The 16829-nt window shown below is 41.6% G+C and overlaps 1 protein-coding gene across 1 annotated transcript in view; it reads left to right on the forward strand.

The window, feature by feature from the left end:
* Positions 1–1022: 1022 nt before the first annotated feature.
* LOC306773789 (uncharacterized protein) overlaps positions 1023–16829 on the forward strand; it is a 62260-nt gene continuing 46453 nt past the window's right edge. Inside the window, exon 1 of the mRNA XM_079263692.1 lies at positions 1023–1252. Within this exon, the coding sequence (XP_079119818.1) occupies positions 1165–1252 (88 nt within the window). The 5' untranslated portion in view covers positions 1023–1164. The remainder of the gene's footprint in view (positions 1253–16829) is intronic.

Raw genomic sequence — 16829 nt, forward strand, 5'->3', positions numbered from 1 at the left:
GTTTTCTTCCTGTTAAAGGGGAGTTTTTTCCTTCCCACTGTCGCCGCGTGCAGCTCAGGATGGGGGATTGGATCAAAGTCATGACTCGATGCAATCAGTTGCTTTCTGTAACAGGCTATGTATGAATTGTCTTGAAATAATGTGTATGTTGATTTGTGTATCTAAAGTCCCTGAGACAACATTTTTGTGAAGTGGCGCTATACAAATAAAGATGAATTGAATTGATTTAATAATAATACCTGAGAGGAAAATGTCCTGTGTAATAAATGAATTATAATTCATATAACTAGTTTAGGACCAGAACTAAGTAGGGAGTAATGTTTTATTATGAAGGGGAACCTTTAAAAAAAAAAAAAAAAAATCACATTTCTGACTGTTTTGTTAGTCTCCTTGTCTTTGTACATGTTAATGCTGAAAAATAAATGAAAATAATCCTCTACGCTGGATTTTTGCATAGCTGTGACTGCAAGAGAGGCTAAAAGTTTTCACTCTTTTAATGGTTAAGATGAAAAAATCAGCATGAAAACCAACAAGAATAAAGTGAACTTAGGTTTTCTTTTTTAAAAGAAATTAATTAAGATGTTTGTTAGCTGTTCAATATTTCCAAATAAGAAAAAAACAAAAAAAACTTATCAAAAGAAAAACATTTCTTCTATATTTTAAATTATCACAATATTGATTTAAAAAAACTGTTTTGTTTTTAAGAATTCGTGACATTTTAAAAAAAAACTTTTCCCCTTGTATAAATTCTCTCATAGAATAAATAAATAAATCTGAGTCAGAATCAGCACAACTAAAACACATTAAAAGCTCAATGCGGCTTGAATCTCGCTCGTCTCATTACATGGAACTTTATTTATTGTTTTTATTTAGTTATTTTTTAATGTGGAGAAAGGTTTTCTAGAGAAGCTTTTCCTTTGAAAAATCTGTATGTCTGAATTGGTTTCCGGCTGAACGGCGTCGCTGCTGCTCCTGGTTGTGCGTAAAGGTGCGCGCACGTCCTCCACAGGTGGACAGCAGGCGCGTGAAGGACCCCTCACAGCGGTTCATTTTCCTGATTGCAGCTGCCGAGTCATGCTGGAGATGAAAACAACTTGTGAAAGCTTCTGAAGGGATATTTATTCAGTTCTTTGTCAGCATCATAAACATAAAAACGGCGCGAGGATGCATGCACGCGACAGGTGGTCGGTAAGCTGGCAGACCTGCGTCTTACTGCTGCTGGTGGCCACGCAGATAAAAACCCAGCGAACAGGTAAATAATTCCTACATTTTTATTGAAATACTTTCCTCGTGTCATTTTCTCCTGTAAATAAAACTGTGAAGTAAAGAAAACAGAGATTATGAAGAAGCGCAAGACAAAATGTTTTTTTTTTTTTTTGTTTTTTTTTGTTTAACTTTTCTACATTGGAATTATTTCTACATTTCATTGTTCATATAATGCAGACACGAGCTCATGGCGTGGGTTTTTTTCCCCCCATCCTGGAATGAGGCTAGGGGTTGATGTGAATGTCTGGACTTGTTTATAGGGATCATGAAAAGCTCATCTTTTCCTCAGCTGTCAGACATGCTCCGCTTCTCCCTGTTTGCTTTGCACAAGTGGATTGATTTAAGTCCAAACTGGAGGATGCGACCTGAGTTCATCACATCGTGCTCTGACCTGTTCATCAGCCTTTCTGCTTTTCACTGAAGCACTTTGAACTGATTGTTTGCGTTTCCTCTGCTGTTGTGTGTCGGATAAAGTTCTGCTTTTCTTCCTAAGCCTTTTCCTTTTCAACCATTCACCATATAAAAACGTGCTAAGGGGAGAAAAAGAACGATTCTCTTGTATTTTTCTTTTTTTTTAAATCAAGATTTACTTATTTAAATTCTCGTAAATTTAGATAAACCAAATTTTTTTTAATTCTTTTTTTGTTTAATTAAAGAAATTTTCAAAGTGGCTCAATATATTTTTCCATTATAATCCTGATTTATCATTAGTTTTCTAGTTATCTTGATACTAAAATTCTTATTTTATTTACCTATTAAAGTATGTTTTAGTGCATTGCATATAGATTTTGTCTGCGATGTTGGCAGAGCTCTGAAAGTGAGGCTCTAGATCCGGTGACTTCTTTACTGTTGGGCCCCTGAGCCATTGTGTGTGTGTGTGTGTGTGTGTGTGTGTGTGTGTAATCCTCTGTGATTTTCTACATGTATGCACTTGTGTTTAATACAAACACAACCTTTTACAGCTCCTTTCTTCAATGGGAATAATATTTAGGAAAGGATTAGTTTTAGGTTTAAAGGTCCATGCAGATGGATGCCGCTTGTTCTTGTCTTGTAGTCTGTTGTGTGTGTGTGTGTGTGTGTGTGTGTGTGTGTGTGTGTGTTGAGGCTGGTGATTTTGTTCAGATTTTCCTTTCTTCAGGGCTTGCCAGTCCCTCCCAGTAAATCAGATACACTTAATCTTCATCACCTAATTTTACATGGCTGCGTTTTTTTTCCCCATAACCCACACACACACACACACACACACACACACACACACACACACACACACACACACACACACACACACATGCATGCTGTCTACATAAAATACACAAACATTATGCTGGCATTCAGGCATGCCCATACAATCATGTAGAGACACAGGACTAAATGATGAATATGCAGAAATGCTGCAGAAAGCCTCACAAGAAAAAAGTTTATGGATGACTTGTGTTGAGTGTGCACAGCTGAAAAAACATCAAACATGCTGCAGGTTTGAGAAGATTTAAGGTCAAATTTGTCCCATTTTCTGTCCAAACAAATCACAAGGTGTGCAGCAGTCATCATAGCATTTTTTCCTTCAGGTCAGGGCTCCAGGAAGGCCAGTCAGTCATGTCATTGTAATGTGTGCAGAATGTTGTTTAGTGTTGTATTGTTGTAAAGACATGGACATCCTTGGAGAATATACATTTGTGTAAAACCTCTGAACGTTTCTGCTATAAGGCAGCCATCACAGAAGTAGGATAAGGTTTGACCAGAAGGCTGAAATGGTTTCGTACCATCAGAAAGTCTGTGTCTGGACTTCTCAATGGGCCTTTTTTATCTTTGATCCAAAGCACACAGCCTCCATTATTCCAAAAACAGATGACAAATACTGACAAATACTGACGGGGTTTTTTTTTTTTTTTTTTTGAGTCTTTTTAATTTCTTTGGCTGTATGGATGTGCTGGCGTTGGTTATCTTGATCCACTGCTTGTTTTTTTTTGTTGCTTTTTCAGGTTAGCCTGTGCCTCTTCAGAAACCTATGGGTGACGTCAGGGAGGCTCCGTCCATCTTTTTATAGACAGTCTGTGGTTTTGCTTTATGGACTCATGGACACACCAGCAACTCGATATCAACACACTGGCTGGACCATGATGGGACCAGAAGGGGGGAAAAAGCTTCATCTTCAATATTTACAACAACACTGTAATCCTGTATTGGTTTACAAGATATTTGTGTGGAAAACATAGACTTTCTATAAAAAATGGTCTGAGCCTCTGTGATGTCACCTGTAGGTTGCTGAAGAGCTGAATTGAAGCTCATTAGGCAGTTCTTACTAGGGCCATCTTGGCAGCATCACACATGCCGTATCTCCCGGTAAATACTAAAATCGTCAAAGAGGTAGAGCTGAAAGGGGGGTGTGAGTGTAGAAGTGGATGTGTGACATATACCAAACTCCAACCTGCCTGTAGCTAAGAGCTAACTGAGCTAACACGGAGCTATCCAGCTATCTGAGGTAGGTGGCCTAAAGCTAATTCTCACTGTCAACCGGCTAAAAACTGCAATTGTGCAGCACTCTGCCTTCTTATAGCAGGATACCGAGTACCTATCAATCAAAAGGACACACCCCTATTATGGCAAATTTTAAGATTAAATTGGATCTAAATGGATGAATTATATACACTGCTCAAAAAATAAAGGGAACACCTAAACAAAACAAAGTGACCAAACCATCAGCCAGAAAGCATTGGAACTGAGAAGTGGTCTGTGGTCACTACCTGCAGAACCACTCCTTTATTGGGTGCGTCTTGCCAATTGCCTATAATTTCCACCTGTTGTCTATTCCATTTACACAACAGCATGTGGAACTGATTGTCAATCAGTGTTGCTTCCTAAGTGGACAGTTCCATTTCACAGAAGTGTGGTTGATTGGAGTTACATTGTGTTGTTTGAGTGTTCCCTTTATTTTTTGAGCAGTGTATAATTTTTTAATAGTAGCTTACACTTTTGGCAACTTTGGCTGCACAGTTGTAGATCTGAGTTGAAAGGACATCAGGAAATGTCAAGAGCACCATCATTGTTTCTTCTACTGTTGCTAGAAATAGTCTGATGACTGTGGTGGTGATATGTGCCTCTCTCTTTACTGTCCTTCACCCTTGTGGTTTTAATTTGAACATTAAAACAGGACGCAACTTTCCATAAGGTTAAGTTGTGGGGATTTCCATGAGCCTTTGTGTTCCAGATATGTTGAGTTTTGAACATACCTTCACCCCGTTTGATTAAAAACCCATGTTCAGTCTGCTAATCATTGTTAATACACTACACATTGTTGAAGTATTAGAAACAACATATTTGGAAGAACTGTTTTTAGAAAACATGAAATAATAATTAATTTCTGCCTAAAAATTTGTATAAAAAGTGTAGTTTACAGTGAAAGTGGCAGAGTCAACATCAGACTTATTGCTCAGGGGACAGACAGGATGCAGGACGGATGTCGTATTAGTCCATATCAGGAGGTGCAAACTGTATTTTGTTTTTTTATTTTCTTTTTCTATGATACATCTTAATGTTTGCTTGTAATGGGAAATGTTCTACTTTTTATGTGTCGGCCCGCAGGAAGAATAGCTGCAGTTTTGCTGCAGCTGTTGGGGATCCAATTAAAACGATAAACTCTGATGCTTGCATGTTTGTAATGGTGCAACAGTGAAAACGGTCACTTCCCAAGCAGTGTCCCACTCCCTCACATTCCCAACATTGTTAGGCTGTTTAAAGTGGTGTTGATGGTATAAGTTCATCTAACAAAATTAAGGATGGATTGTATGAATATGTATATGAATCTGCAAAACGAGTTTTCTTTCTTCTTAGATTTATAGCTCCCAACCCGAGCCGAGCAGGAGACGTGTCCTCTCCTGGGTGGCCAAAAAGCCTCTTTTTAGCTTTGTAGGATCCTGTATTTTATCAAAGCCGACAACAAACAGGAAAAATACATTATATGCTCTGAAAACGAAATGAATGGCTGTAAATATACCTGTGATGCGGTTTCAGGATGTAAAGAAAATACAGAGATGCTTGCTGGATAATTGGAGCCGAAGGTGACAGTTTATTTGCTTTGATTGTAGAGTTTGTTTATTGAAGGCAGCTGCTTGTCTGAACATGAGGAACATTTCACCAGGAATATCTGTGCTGCCTTTTTATAAGAAAACTTTCACCCTCTGGCCAGACTAAATGTAAAACAATCAGAATTTTATAGAAATAAATATGGAAATTTGAGGTTCTTTTTGCTTTTAGCTTTCAGCTGAATTTGAGATATTGCAGTGTTAAACTGATAGTTTTACATTTATCGCTTTCTCTTTACAACTTTAATGTTATGTTCATAGAAGAAAAAATTTCCTGTAGCTTCATATAACAAACTGTTCTGATAGATTTATTGATAATTCCAGCAATCAATTATCATCTTTATTCATGTATATCAGCAAATCTTTTCCATAAGTAGCTGCTGATAACGACAAATACATCAGACGAGTTTATCGAGCTGCTAAGCAACCTATACAGACAAGATAACGGGTTATTAAAGTTGGTGCGTTGCCTTGGAATGTGATTTATGAACAAGCGTCTCACCAATAACAACAGCTGAACTCAATGCAACAGCGAATTTATAATGAAAACTCAGTCATCACATTTTAATGATGTTTTTTAACCTCAACTTTCTGCATTAGACCTTAGGTTGTTGTGATGCTTCTGATCCTCATGTGAGAATCGGCAACGTCCCATCGTGCAGCATTAGATTACTTTTCCTGGTGATGTTTAATGTGTAGTGATATTGTCTTATCAATTAGTTTCTTTAAATGTGAATGTCACATGAATACAATAATGTACTGCACAGCACACAGGCACAGAGGGGAGGAGGCTGATTCTGCCTGAAAAGACGTTTTTACTGGCTGTTGTATTTTCTGTGTTTTATTTAGCTAATTATTTTTAAATTGAGCGTTGATGTGCATGACCGACATGTGTAAGCTGTTGGAAAGTTATGAAAATACTGAACAAAGTGCGTCCCCGTATTGGATCAATCTCTCAATTAAAGGACAATTCTGTATTTAACAGGTGGCAAACGTAGACTATATGGTGGCAACTCTACTTGAAGTAGTTCTCCTTCGCACAAACTTAGAATCGCTGTTTGTGTCCCATTTGTTTGTCTCTTGGGTAGAAACTTACCAGAGCACTTCCATTGTGAGACTGAATATGCAGTGTTTTCTTTTTGCAGCTGTTTTTTTTTTTTTTTAATGCAGCGCTTTTCTGCATTCGCAGTTTGTTTCTTTATTTGCAGCGAGTTTTTCTTCTTTTGTATTACGTTTTTTTTACATTCTTCTATACATGCAGCCTTTCCCGCTTGCATTTCTATTCCTAAATGCTGCTGTTTTTCTATATGAAGTGCCTATATGCATTAAGTCTGGACTATTAATCAGATTTTTATCTCATTAACGATCAGAGTTTTCAACGATCATGAAAATAAAAGGGTGCGATTATTTTTCTTTGCAGTTTCCTCTCCTGCTGTCTTCACATTGTTCTGCAGTTACTGTAACGGACAGGCAGCGGGAGCCTCCCCCGTCCTAAACAAGCGGCAACTTCCGGCGGTTAAAAGTGAAGCCTATGTGGAAGTACATAAAACTGCAGTTCTCCCTTCATCCACTAGGTGCTGCAAAACAGAGCAAATCTTCATAGACTCCCATGTTAAAAAGACCAACTTCACAGTAGAAATAAACATATTTACAGCCTGGTTCAAAAATCTATTTTAGGTTTAATAGGTCAGGTTTACCTTCATGACAGCTGTGGGAGGAGTGAATTATTTTCTAACTCGCCCGTTTAAAAGTAATTTAATCTCAAAGTTTGGCATATTTAGGGGCGTGTCCTTTTGATTGACAGGTACCAATCTCCCGCTTCAAGTCAGAAAAACGTAGAACAACCGCGGTTTTAAGCCGGTTAACATTGTGACTTAGCTTTAGCCCGTTTACCTCCGTTAGCTGGTCAGCTCCTGTTAGCTCGGTTATCTTTTAGCTACAGAAAGCTCGGAGTTTGCTAGATGTCAATCATCCACCATGACGCTCACAGCCCCCCTCTCAGCTCCATCTCTTTGTAATTTCCGGGCGAGATGACACGCATGACACTGCCAAGATGGCAATGATAGGAACCTCCCACCAAGCTTCAATTCAGCTCTTCAGAAACCTATGGGTGACGTCACGGAGGCTACGTCCATCTCTCTATATACAGTCTATGGTCCCAAAGCACTCCCAGGCGGCCAGTCTCAGTCGGCTCCGGCTGCAGGTCAATGTAGAATAACTGCAGTAGGTTGTGGAAGTTCACTACAACATAGTTTATACCATTGTCAGTGAGAACTGGCTGCATTTTTTTCATATAAATGCAACACTGTAACATCCCTCTGTTACGGGGCATTACCATAGCAACGCATTAATCAGCTGGTTCAGATCAGCTGTCTTTTAACAGATTAACGAGAGAAACGCGCTGTCGCCTGACAGCGGATGTTTGGCATGAAAAACACATCCAGGCCAACATGAAATAGTTCCTATACTTCAGCAAATGTTATAGAAAAGAAATACAAATTTGTTATAAAATATTTACTGTGTGGGACCATGGTAAAAGCGGATTAAACAACTCGGAACCGTGTGTTAGGCGGTTATAATGCTCGACGCGGATATGAGAACATCATGACGCGCAGCTTGTTTAATCCATACTTATATTTTCTATTCAGTTTACATCTGTATTTGCACTTTGTCAAGACAAAGCTTCATGTTATTTGTTTGTGTTCTAAAATATGTGGAAACCTAAAGACATTTTTTTAAAAGTCACGTTTAATGTAAAAAAAATCATGATGTTAAAGATAAAAGGATAATCATGTTAAATAATGGAGATCTCAATTTCAGTCAAAATAATCGTGATTAGAATTTTTGCCATAATCGAGCAGCATCTGTTTTTCTATATGAAGCGCGTCTGAACCCATCGGCCACCGTAACTTGATGTTGTTCCCTTTGGGCTTTGTCAATAAAATTTAATGTTTTATCATTGTTGCAATTTCCCTCTAGGATTACTAAAATATTATTCATTCCATTGATTACAATATTTCACCTGAGCTTGATTTATTATAGGTTGTCTTCATTCTTTGTCAAGTACCTCGATTTTGCATGGTTTATTATCAGGTAACTTATTTCTTTGACTTGACTTCATTTACCTGAAGTCATTATCCAATCAAGACTAAGGTAAACAAAGTCTAAATGAGTCGCCATACAATCAAAATTATACTGGAAATTTATAAGTGAACTTTTTTTTTTTACTAACTAATTATCTAATCCTCATGGTGCAGCTTCTTGGTTTATCGCTTCAGATTCGGTGCACTTTTCATAAAAGAAAATCATTCCATTTTGTTCAATATCCTCTGTGTTGTACACAACTGATATCCGATCGTCATCAGCCCTAATGATCTTGTCTTTGTGAAACATATATGTATAAAAGTGAGCACTCTTTGAGCTCAAGGTTTTGTGACAAATGACAGAGTTTAGGCGGTACAACTGCTGCCCGCCGCTCATTGGAAGAGAAATGTGTCTAGAACATGACACATAATTACTTGATCCTGCCTGATAGCATATCCATGGCAGGCAGATAGTCACTACATCAGGGACAGGGGGGGTGAAAATAATTTTTTGCACAAGTTTGGACCCGCATTTGTTACACAGATGGTTCTGGCTGTACTCACTGCTCATTGCATAGGCAAACAGGGAGTTGATGGTGTGGTCGTGGTGCGTGTTTGGCAGGAAATAGACGTGACCCAGGCTTTCGATGATGCTTTCAGTGGATTGACACTGTGTACACCATCTTTTGTTGTTTATATTAAGTCTTGAATGAATCCCAGATTGCTTCAACGCAGGTAACAATCGTAGTAAAAAATCAACTGCATCATTTTGCCCTCTCAGGCGTAGCAGTGGTTCGGCGAGACTTAATTCCATCAAAATTGGGAAGATTTCTGAGGAGTCGAAGTGTCTCCCTGGGTTTTTGAGTGCTTTTAGTAGCAGTTCTTTACATAGTTTCAGAGATGGAGCCTCTGGAACAAGGGAACTCTCAGAGGTTTTCTGCATGAGTTTAGTCTTGACGATATTCAGGTTTAGGACGCTCTGCAGCGTGGCGTTCATCCAGCAGTTATTAAACACATTTGAAAACTTGCAGAAGCGTTTGTTCAGGTCCACGTCTGAATATCTTCTGATGTCTGGACAATCACTGTTGAAAGAATAGTTCAAACGTCCTGCTGGATGTATTTCCTTCATATTTGCTCTTCTCTCATGACTACCTTGTGTTTTTTGGGTGTTACCTTCATCATCTGGAGGATCAGAAACAGAAGCATTTGGCGGAGGATCAGAAACAGAAGCATTTGGCGGAGGATCAGAAACAGAAGCATTTGGCGGTCCTGCAGATGTGACTTTGTATTGACATATTATAGTTTTCTCTTCTGCAAGGTATGGTTTTAGGAGTTTCCTTACAGTTGTAGTGACTAGGGTTCCTACAAGGAACCCAAGAGTGAGAATCGGCATTTAGGTTTAGTAATTTTTGAGAATATTTTCAGTAAAAGTGTAAAATTACATCAATTCTCTTTCTGTCTTTAAGACTGTCTATTATAACTAAAGCTAAAACGACCATGTACTAGAGTGTGTTTATGTGTGTGTGCCTGTATGTTCATATAATGCAGTAGTTTAAGGCTTTGTGATCTCATCAGTGGTTCTATGACCACACAGGAACCTCAGTTGCCACAGCAACATTTTGTGCCATAGCAACCAAGGTCTTCTAAAGTCCATAGCAACCTATTTGTATATTAGTGATAAGACTTTAACAAATTAATTAGAATTAATTAATTAGTTGGGCTTCAAACAACGCAGAATGTTTATCAGTGCACGGTTTTGTGATACACCGATTATATTAATGCACTTGTCAGCTCGGCTAACAGTGTTGCTAACTTACCTACTTTGGCGCTATATTTAGCTAGTTTTTAATGCAAATCTAGCGACTCCAATTTAAAAAAAAGCAACTAGCGACAAACTATCAACTTTTTCTGGTGTTATTGAAGACTTTTGGAGACTAACATGAAAGAATGCAACCAACCCCATATGTAAACATGTTGTTTACATATGGGGTATTGTGAGCAGCAAGAATAAATAAGCTGACTGTACTCCTTATGGTCTTAATTTACTAAAAGCCATTTCTGCTTCTAACTTACATTTTTATAAGTAATTATACAAAAACAATAGAAACAATTAACTGTCCTGCATGCATTTTAAATTAAATTCTGCTGCCTCCTGCAGACAATTTGAACAAGTAAAGCATCAAAGTCTTAAAAGGCAGGTCATCTTTTTTTTCTTTTACTTGCTGTGAGTACATAAAGTGTGCCTGTAGAAGTGCAATCTTAGATTAAGGGAATGTTTTGCTTTCTTTTTTATGATAATCTATGGAAGCTGTCTGGTCAGACGATGAGCTGTGTTACAAGGGAATGCCTTGTTTTGGCAGCTGCAATGCTGGTTGCTTTGAGGTGGCGATGACGGTGCCTGTGGTTGCTGCTCTCACCTGCTCCATTTGTTAAGAAATAATCAGAACTAATCCACAAATAGCATGCAGGTCAGCGCTGAATTCAGCATATTTTAGTTGTTTGGGCTCCTTGAATGAACAGACAACAAAACACTGTGCATAAATTATAAAAAAGACGACCTGATAGATATAATCATGGTCGGGTTTAATCCACAGAACGTAATACTAAAAATTAAAGATTTTTTTTTAAGTACAGGCTGAAGAACTGACTTTGACAAGTCTGCCTGAAGCCAGTTTCCATTTTGCACTTGAATGCACAATCACAGGTCACGACACTTCTAACAGTGAGGCTTTTTGTTCGCAAGAGACGAGACATTTATCACAGCCTTCATCTACTGACCACCATAAAATGTTAAACCCATGAAACTGCTTCCCAGTGAAACCCTCTGAGTTGACACTTCTCATCCCTCAAAGTCAAGCTGCGTGTTTGAGACTATGCGTCACATCTGTGTTGAAACTGACAGGAGGAAGAGGGGGAAGCGTTAATCATATCAGCCATGATGGACTTATGTCATCCATCAGAGCTGGCCAGCCGCCAAGACAGAAGACACAAACCTCTTGATTCAATGCTTAGCCTTGGATGAAGGCTCTTCCTCGTTGTACTGAAATGCAGAGACGTTTGACTAAACTTGTCTTTTGTAGTGTCTACATTTCACATCTAACCCATGAAAAAAGATGTGGTCAAAGAAAAAGATAGTATCAGACTTTGTAGACATGTTATGGAGCTTTGCTAGAACAATCATTTCAACATGTTTTCTCTTTTTTTCTGCCAGCTGCCTTTTTTACGTTTCCCCAATGAGAAATGTAGGCATAGCTGGGTAAAAACCTTCTTTTAGCTGTGTTTTTTCTAGACAAACTGCAGTTTGCAAAACAAAGTCACCGTGAGATAACACCAATGTAGGGCTCCCTTCTTATGAGGCAGAAATCTTAATTGTTTTACAGTAGTACATTAATCTAACGTAAAACTGCTTCTGATATGTATTAATCATGGACTGTATAGAAAAGATGAATGGAGTCTCTGTGATGTCACACGTAGGTTTCTGAGGGGCTGAACTGAAGCTCATTGGCGGTTCCCACCATTATTACTATCTTGGCAGCATCATGCTATATCTTGGAAAATATAAAAACAGGCAAAGAGGTAGAGCTGAGAGGGGGGGCTGTGAGAGTGGGGATGGATGAATGACTTCCATAAAACTCTGACCTGCCTGTAGCTAAGAGCTAACTAAGCTAACCTAAAGCTAACCATCTAGCGAAGGTAGGCGGGTTAAAGCTAAGTGATGTTGTTAGCTGGCTAAAAACTTGCTACACGCTGCTTTCTTGCAGTTGGATATTGGATACCTGTCAACTGAAAAGACATGCCCCCAATTATGGCGAATTTCGAGAATAAGTTTCTTGTAAACAGATGAGTTATAAAAAAAAATTCACTTCCCCCACAGTTGTAATGAAGGTACAACCCATTAAAACTAAAATGTTCTTTTTAATCAGGCTGTAAACATATTTAGTTCTGCTGTGAAGTTGGTCTTTTTAACATGGGAGTCTATGGGTATATTATGTTTTGGAGCCCCTAGTGGATGAAGGGGGAACCACAGTTTTTGGCACTTCCACATAGGTTTCCCTTTTAACCACTGGAAGTTGCTGTTTTCAGTGCACATCAATTAATCATGTTTCAGTCTTTACTGTAACTCAGAAATCATGTTTTTGTTTCTGGTTCTTTTTCTAACTTCGCTCGGTGTTTCACTATGGGAATCGCTTATTCGTGACCAACTATGGAAGCTCCAATAACACCACGACAGGTTGAGCCGTACCCAGGGCTCCGCCCCCACATACAGATGCGGCCAACCAACCCCCTCCTACTCATTCTCGCTTTCTTCCCGTGTGGAACTACAGCGAAGCTCCCTCAGCGCGGTCGAACTAGCTTGGTCTACTGTTTAACTGTTTGCAGGCGTCCCGTCGAGGACGTCGCCGAACACAGTTCCTGGCTCTGGTCTGCAACCGTGTTGAGTAAGACGTTAGTTGCACAGTCGTTGGATAGGCAACTGCGTAAAGCAAGCTGCCTCCAACCGTCTTTAACAAGCGGTCTACTGACTCCCGTGTGACTCGGGCTAACGCGTCAAGGTGAGCCTGTTGTTGGTCTGACATTAACTTGTTAGCAAGACCGTCTGCTTCAGCTAACGTGTCACGGCGAGCTCTCGGACATTAAGCGGTAAGCTGGGAAATAACCATCCGACTGACGCTTACGAACAGACTAACGTGTTACGACGAGCCTGTTTCTTCCCCGCATTCCTGCTATAGCTACGGCTGCCATCCCCGCCAAAGGGTCGGAACCGAAAACTAAGGAGGCTGCATCCCGCCCGTGCCCTGCGTTGTGCGGGGCCTCCATCTCGGGCAGGGACCCTCATCCGATGTGCATAGTTTGCATGGGCATTAAACACGCCCAGAACTCGCTAGCTAACCCGCAGGAATGCTCCCACTGCTCCACCTTGCCCGAAAAGATCCTCGAAAGGAGACTGAGGGTGGCAGTAGCGAACAACCAGGACCCCTCTCTTGCCGGGGCCACAGCCGTGGCTCCAGGTGACATCCATCAGCCGCGAGCCACCACGAGCTGGGCGGACATGATGGAAGAGGAGTCTCCGGTCATGCCCCCACTTTTCGAGGGAATTCTCGACGATCGAGGGCTCGACCCGGTTAATGAGGAAGCAGAGTGCGATGCTAACTCTGACCTCCTCGAGATGAACGACATGCAGGAAGAGGAGGATGACTCCACCTTCCCAGCCCAGCCTTCACGGCCAGCCAGCGGGGCAGAAATGCCTCCTGCAGCAGACAGCAGTTTATACGATGTATGTAAACGTGCATCTGCGAGGCTCGGAATCCCATGGCCCGCAGCTCAGGATGCTGAAGGGACAGAACGGGATCTGTATGATGGCAAGAGACTTCCACCAGCCCTGCCACCAGCCAAGCAACTGCTACCAGCAGTTCCTGCTTGCATGAAGGAAATGAGCCATTACTGGTCAAGCCCTTACAAGAGCAAGCTTCCCACCAAAGGCTGCTCTAAGCTGGAAGTGCAAGGTATGGTTGAGCTGGGTTGGCCAAGCCCCCAGTGGTGGAGCCTTCAGTGGCTTATCACCTTCATCCAAACCGCAAGTCACTCTCAGCATCCTCAAGTGTCTCTCTCCCCAGTAAGATGGATCGCCTCACAGCATCCATTTATCAGAGGATGTACAAGTATGCTGCACAGTCAGTGTGCTCCCTCAACGCAGTCACGCTGCTGTCTGCATATCAGGCTGAGAACCTTGAGGAGATGGGCCGTCAACTGGACTCTGGATCACCTAATCCAGTTCTGTGGAATGAAATTTGTGTGGTAAATGATCTCAACCTCCGCTCCTCCAGGGGAGCAGTCCAGGGCTCTGGTCGGGTTATGGGACTAGCAGTCTCTGGTGAAAGGGCCCTGTGGTTAAACCTGTCGGGCCTAGGTGATTCCCAAAAAGCTGAGGTCATGGATGCAACCTATGATGCAAACAAAGGGCTTTTTGGACCAGCTTTGGAGAAAATGAGGGAGACAAGCACCCGCAGAAAAGAGGAGGGTGAAGCTTTCAACCTTTGTCTCCCACGTAAGCCGAACCCTCTTCCCCCACAGGCTCCCAGGCCTGGCTTTGCAGCTGCTGCTGCAGCTGCAAGAGGGCACCGGAGTGGGGTGAAAACACAGAGGCATGGAGGTGGGCAATCAAACCCACCTAACAAAGCTGAGAACCCAAGACCATGGGGTAAACATTCCTTCGCTGCAGTTGCAGCGAGAAACCGCCCGTCCCACCCCGGGGAGGGGAAGAAGAAGCAGGCGACCTAACACCACAGTGTTCACTGTCCCCCCCTCCTTGGAAGAAAAGAAAACTGAACAAGGATGGACTCGGCCCAGTTCTTCAATGTTCAGTGGCTCCTGTGGTTACCAGTTCATCAGGAGCCCTTTTTCAGTCTCCACAGCAGAGATCAGAGACTCAGATGCAGGTGAAACAAAGTTCAGATCTTCATGCCTGCAAAAACACTTGGTCAGTGTCACCAGGCACGACAGTGTCCCAGTTCAGTTTGTTCCAGACAGGGGGTGACAAACAAAATAAAGCGTGCATTTCTGCAGTCAGGCATGTTGCCAAGGGCAGAAGGCCCCCAAAAAATAATTAAAAACAAGCGACAAATCCATTATGGGATTTGTCGCTTGTTTTGGATGCCCTCTCTCAGCATCCTTTCGAACCGATTGAGGGGGTGGGACTGAAGTTTCTCTCATTTAAAACAGCACTGCTTTTAGCTTTGACCACAGCCAAACGAGTCAGTGATCTGCATGCCTTTTTAATCCAGCCTTCTTGCTTACAGTGGAGTCCAGGGATCACCAGGGTGTGTCTGCAGCCCAATCCGGCTTTTGTGCCTAAGGTTATGGAACCATTATACAGGTGCTCTTCGGTGGAACTGCAGGCATTCCATCCTCCTCCATTCGCCTCGGTGGAGGAGCAGAGGCTAAACACATTGTGCCCTGTGCGAGCACTAAAGGTTTATGTGAACAGAACAGCTTGCTTCAGAAGGTCTGACCAGCTGTTTGTTTCCTGGGTCACTTCCCACAAGGGCAAACCTGTGTCTCGTCAAAGGTTATCACACTGGATCAGTGAGGCTATACGTCTATCTTACAGATGTAAAGGGGCGCAGCCAACCCGCTCATTCTACCAGGAGCATGGCCACATCATGGGCTTTGTTTAAAGGGGTGTCGCTATTTGGGCCACACCACACACATTTGTGCGGTTTTACAGGCTGGATGTTGCTCAGCAGTCTCTGGCTCACGCGGTACTGGAAGTGGGGAGTTAGGTCTGACTTTTACCTGTCAGTAGCTATTCCTCGCGCATCGACATTGTTCATGCAATTCAGGAGTGGGCTATATCTCCCATAGTGAAACACCGAGCGAAGTTAGAAAAAGAACGTTGGGTTACTTAACGTAAACCCTGGTTTCTTTGATAACAGAGTGAGGTGTTTCACCTTCACATCCCTTCTTGCACGGACACGGAAAGAAACCTGTCCAGAATGAGTAGGAGGGGGTTGGTTGGCCGTATCTGTATGTGGGGGCGGAGCCCTGGGTACAGCTCAACCTATCTGTCACAGACAGATGTGGTGTCATTGGAGCTTCCATAGTTGGTCACGCATAAGCGATTCCCATAGTGAAACACCTCACTCTGTTATCAAAGAACCAGGGTTTACGTTAAGTAATCCAAAGTTTTATTTTCTTATGGACATCATCCCTTTATATAATAAGAAGTCAAATTATCTCGTCACCTTCGGTCAAATGTCATTTGAAGACAGAAAACTCATCTTCCCTGAAAATGAGGCAGCTGCATCTCTTCTGCACATTGCCAACAGCGATTGTGGTGAAATGATCATCATGCTGCAGGCGGTGACGTGTGAAATGATGCAAAGCATTCTTTGCATTTAACAGCAGCTGGTGAAATTAACAGTGGTATGCGCAAGGTCAAGTGTGAGGTCTCATGAGCTTTAAAGAGGCACTACACATTTTTGTTAGTGATGTGCCCCCCCCTATTGACTACTAATCCAACATCCATCTTGTTTCCTACCTGTACTATGAGCTGTCCCAAACCAGTCAAATAGTCTGAGGCTGACTGTGTCTTTTTCTTTTCCTTACTTCAATAATGTCCTCTTACCTTTCTTTACTGAATCTGTTTTGAACGTGCACCATGGCAGTATGTGTTGATATCCAGTTGCTAGAATGTGACATGACGGATAAAGCAGAACTCAGCTACAAAATCATCAAGTTAAAGTTGCCTAGTGGGGTTTTTTTAAGCCTTGAGATGCCACTGGACAGCTCCATAATAAATCTCACAATGCCCGTCGTTTGACATAGTAAGCTGCCTGATCCGAAACAGAAATATGTGAACAACAGCAGCTTTGTTGGGAATTTGCTTCATTAAAAGTGCAAA

The sequence above is a fragment of the Telmatherina bonti genome (genome assembly GCF_933228915.1).
Source record: "Telmatherina bonti genome assembly, chromosome: 24".
NCBI lineage: Eukaryota > Metazoa > Chordata > Actinopteri > Atheriniformes > Telmatherinidae > Telmatherina > Telmatherina bonti.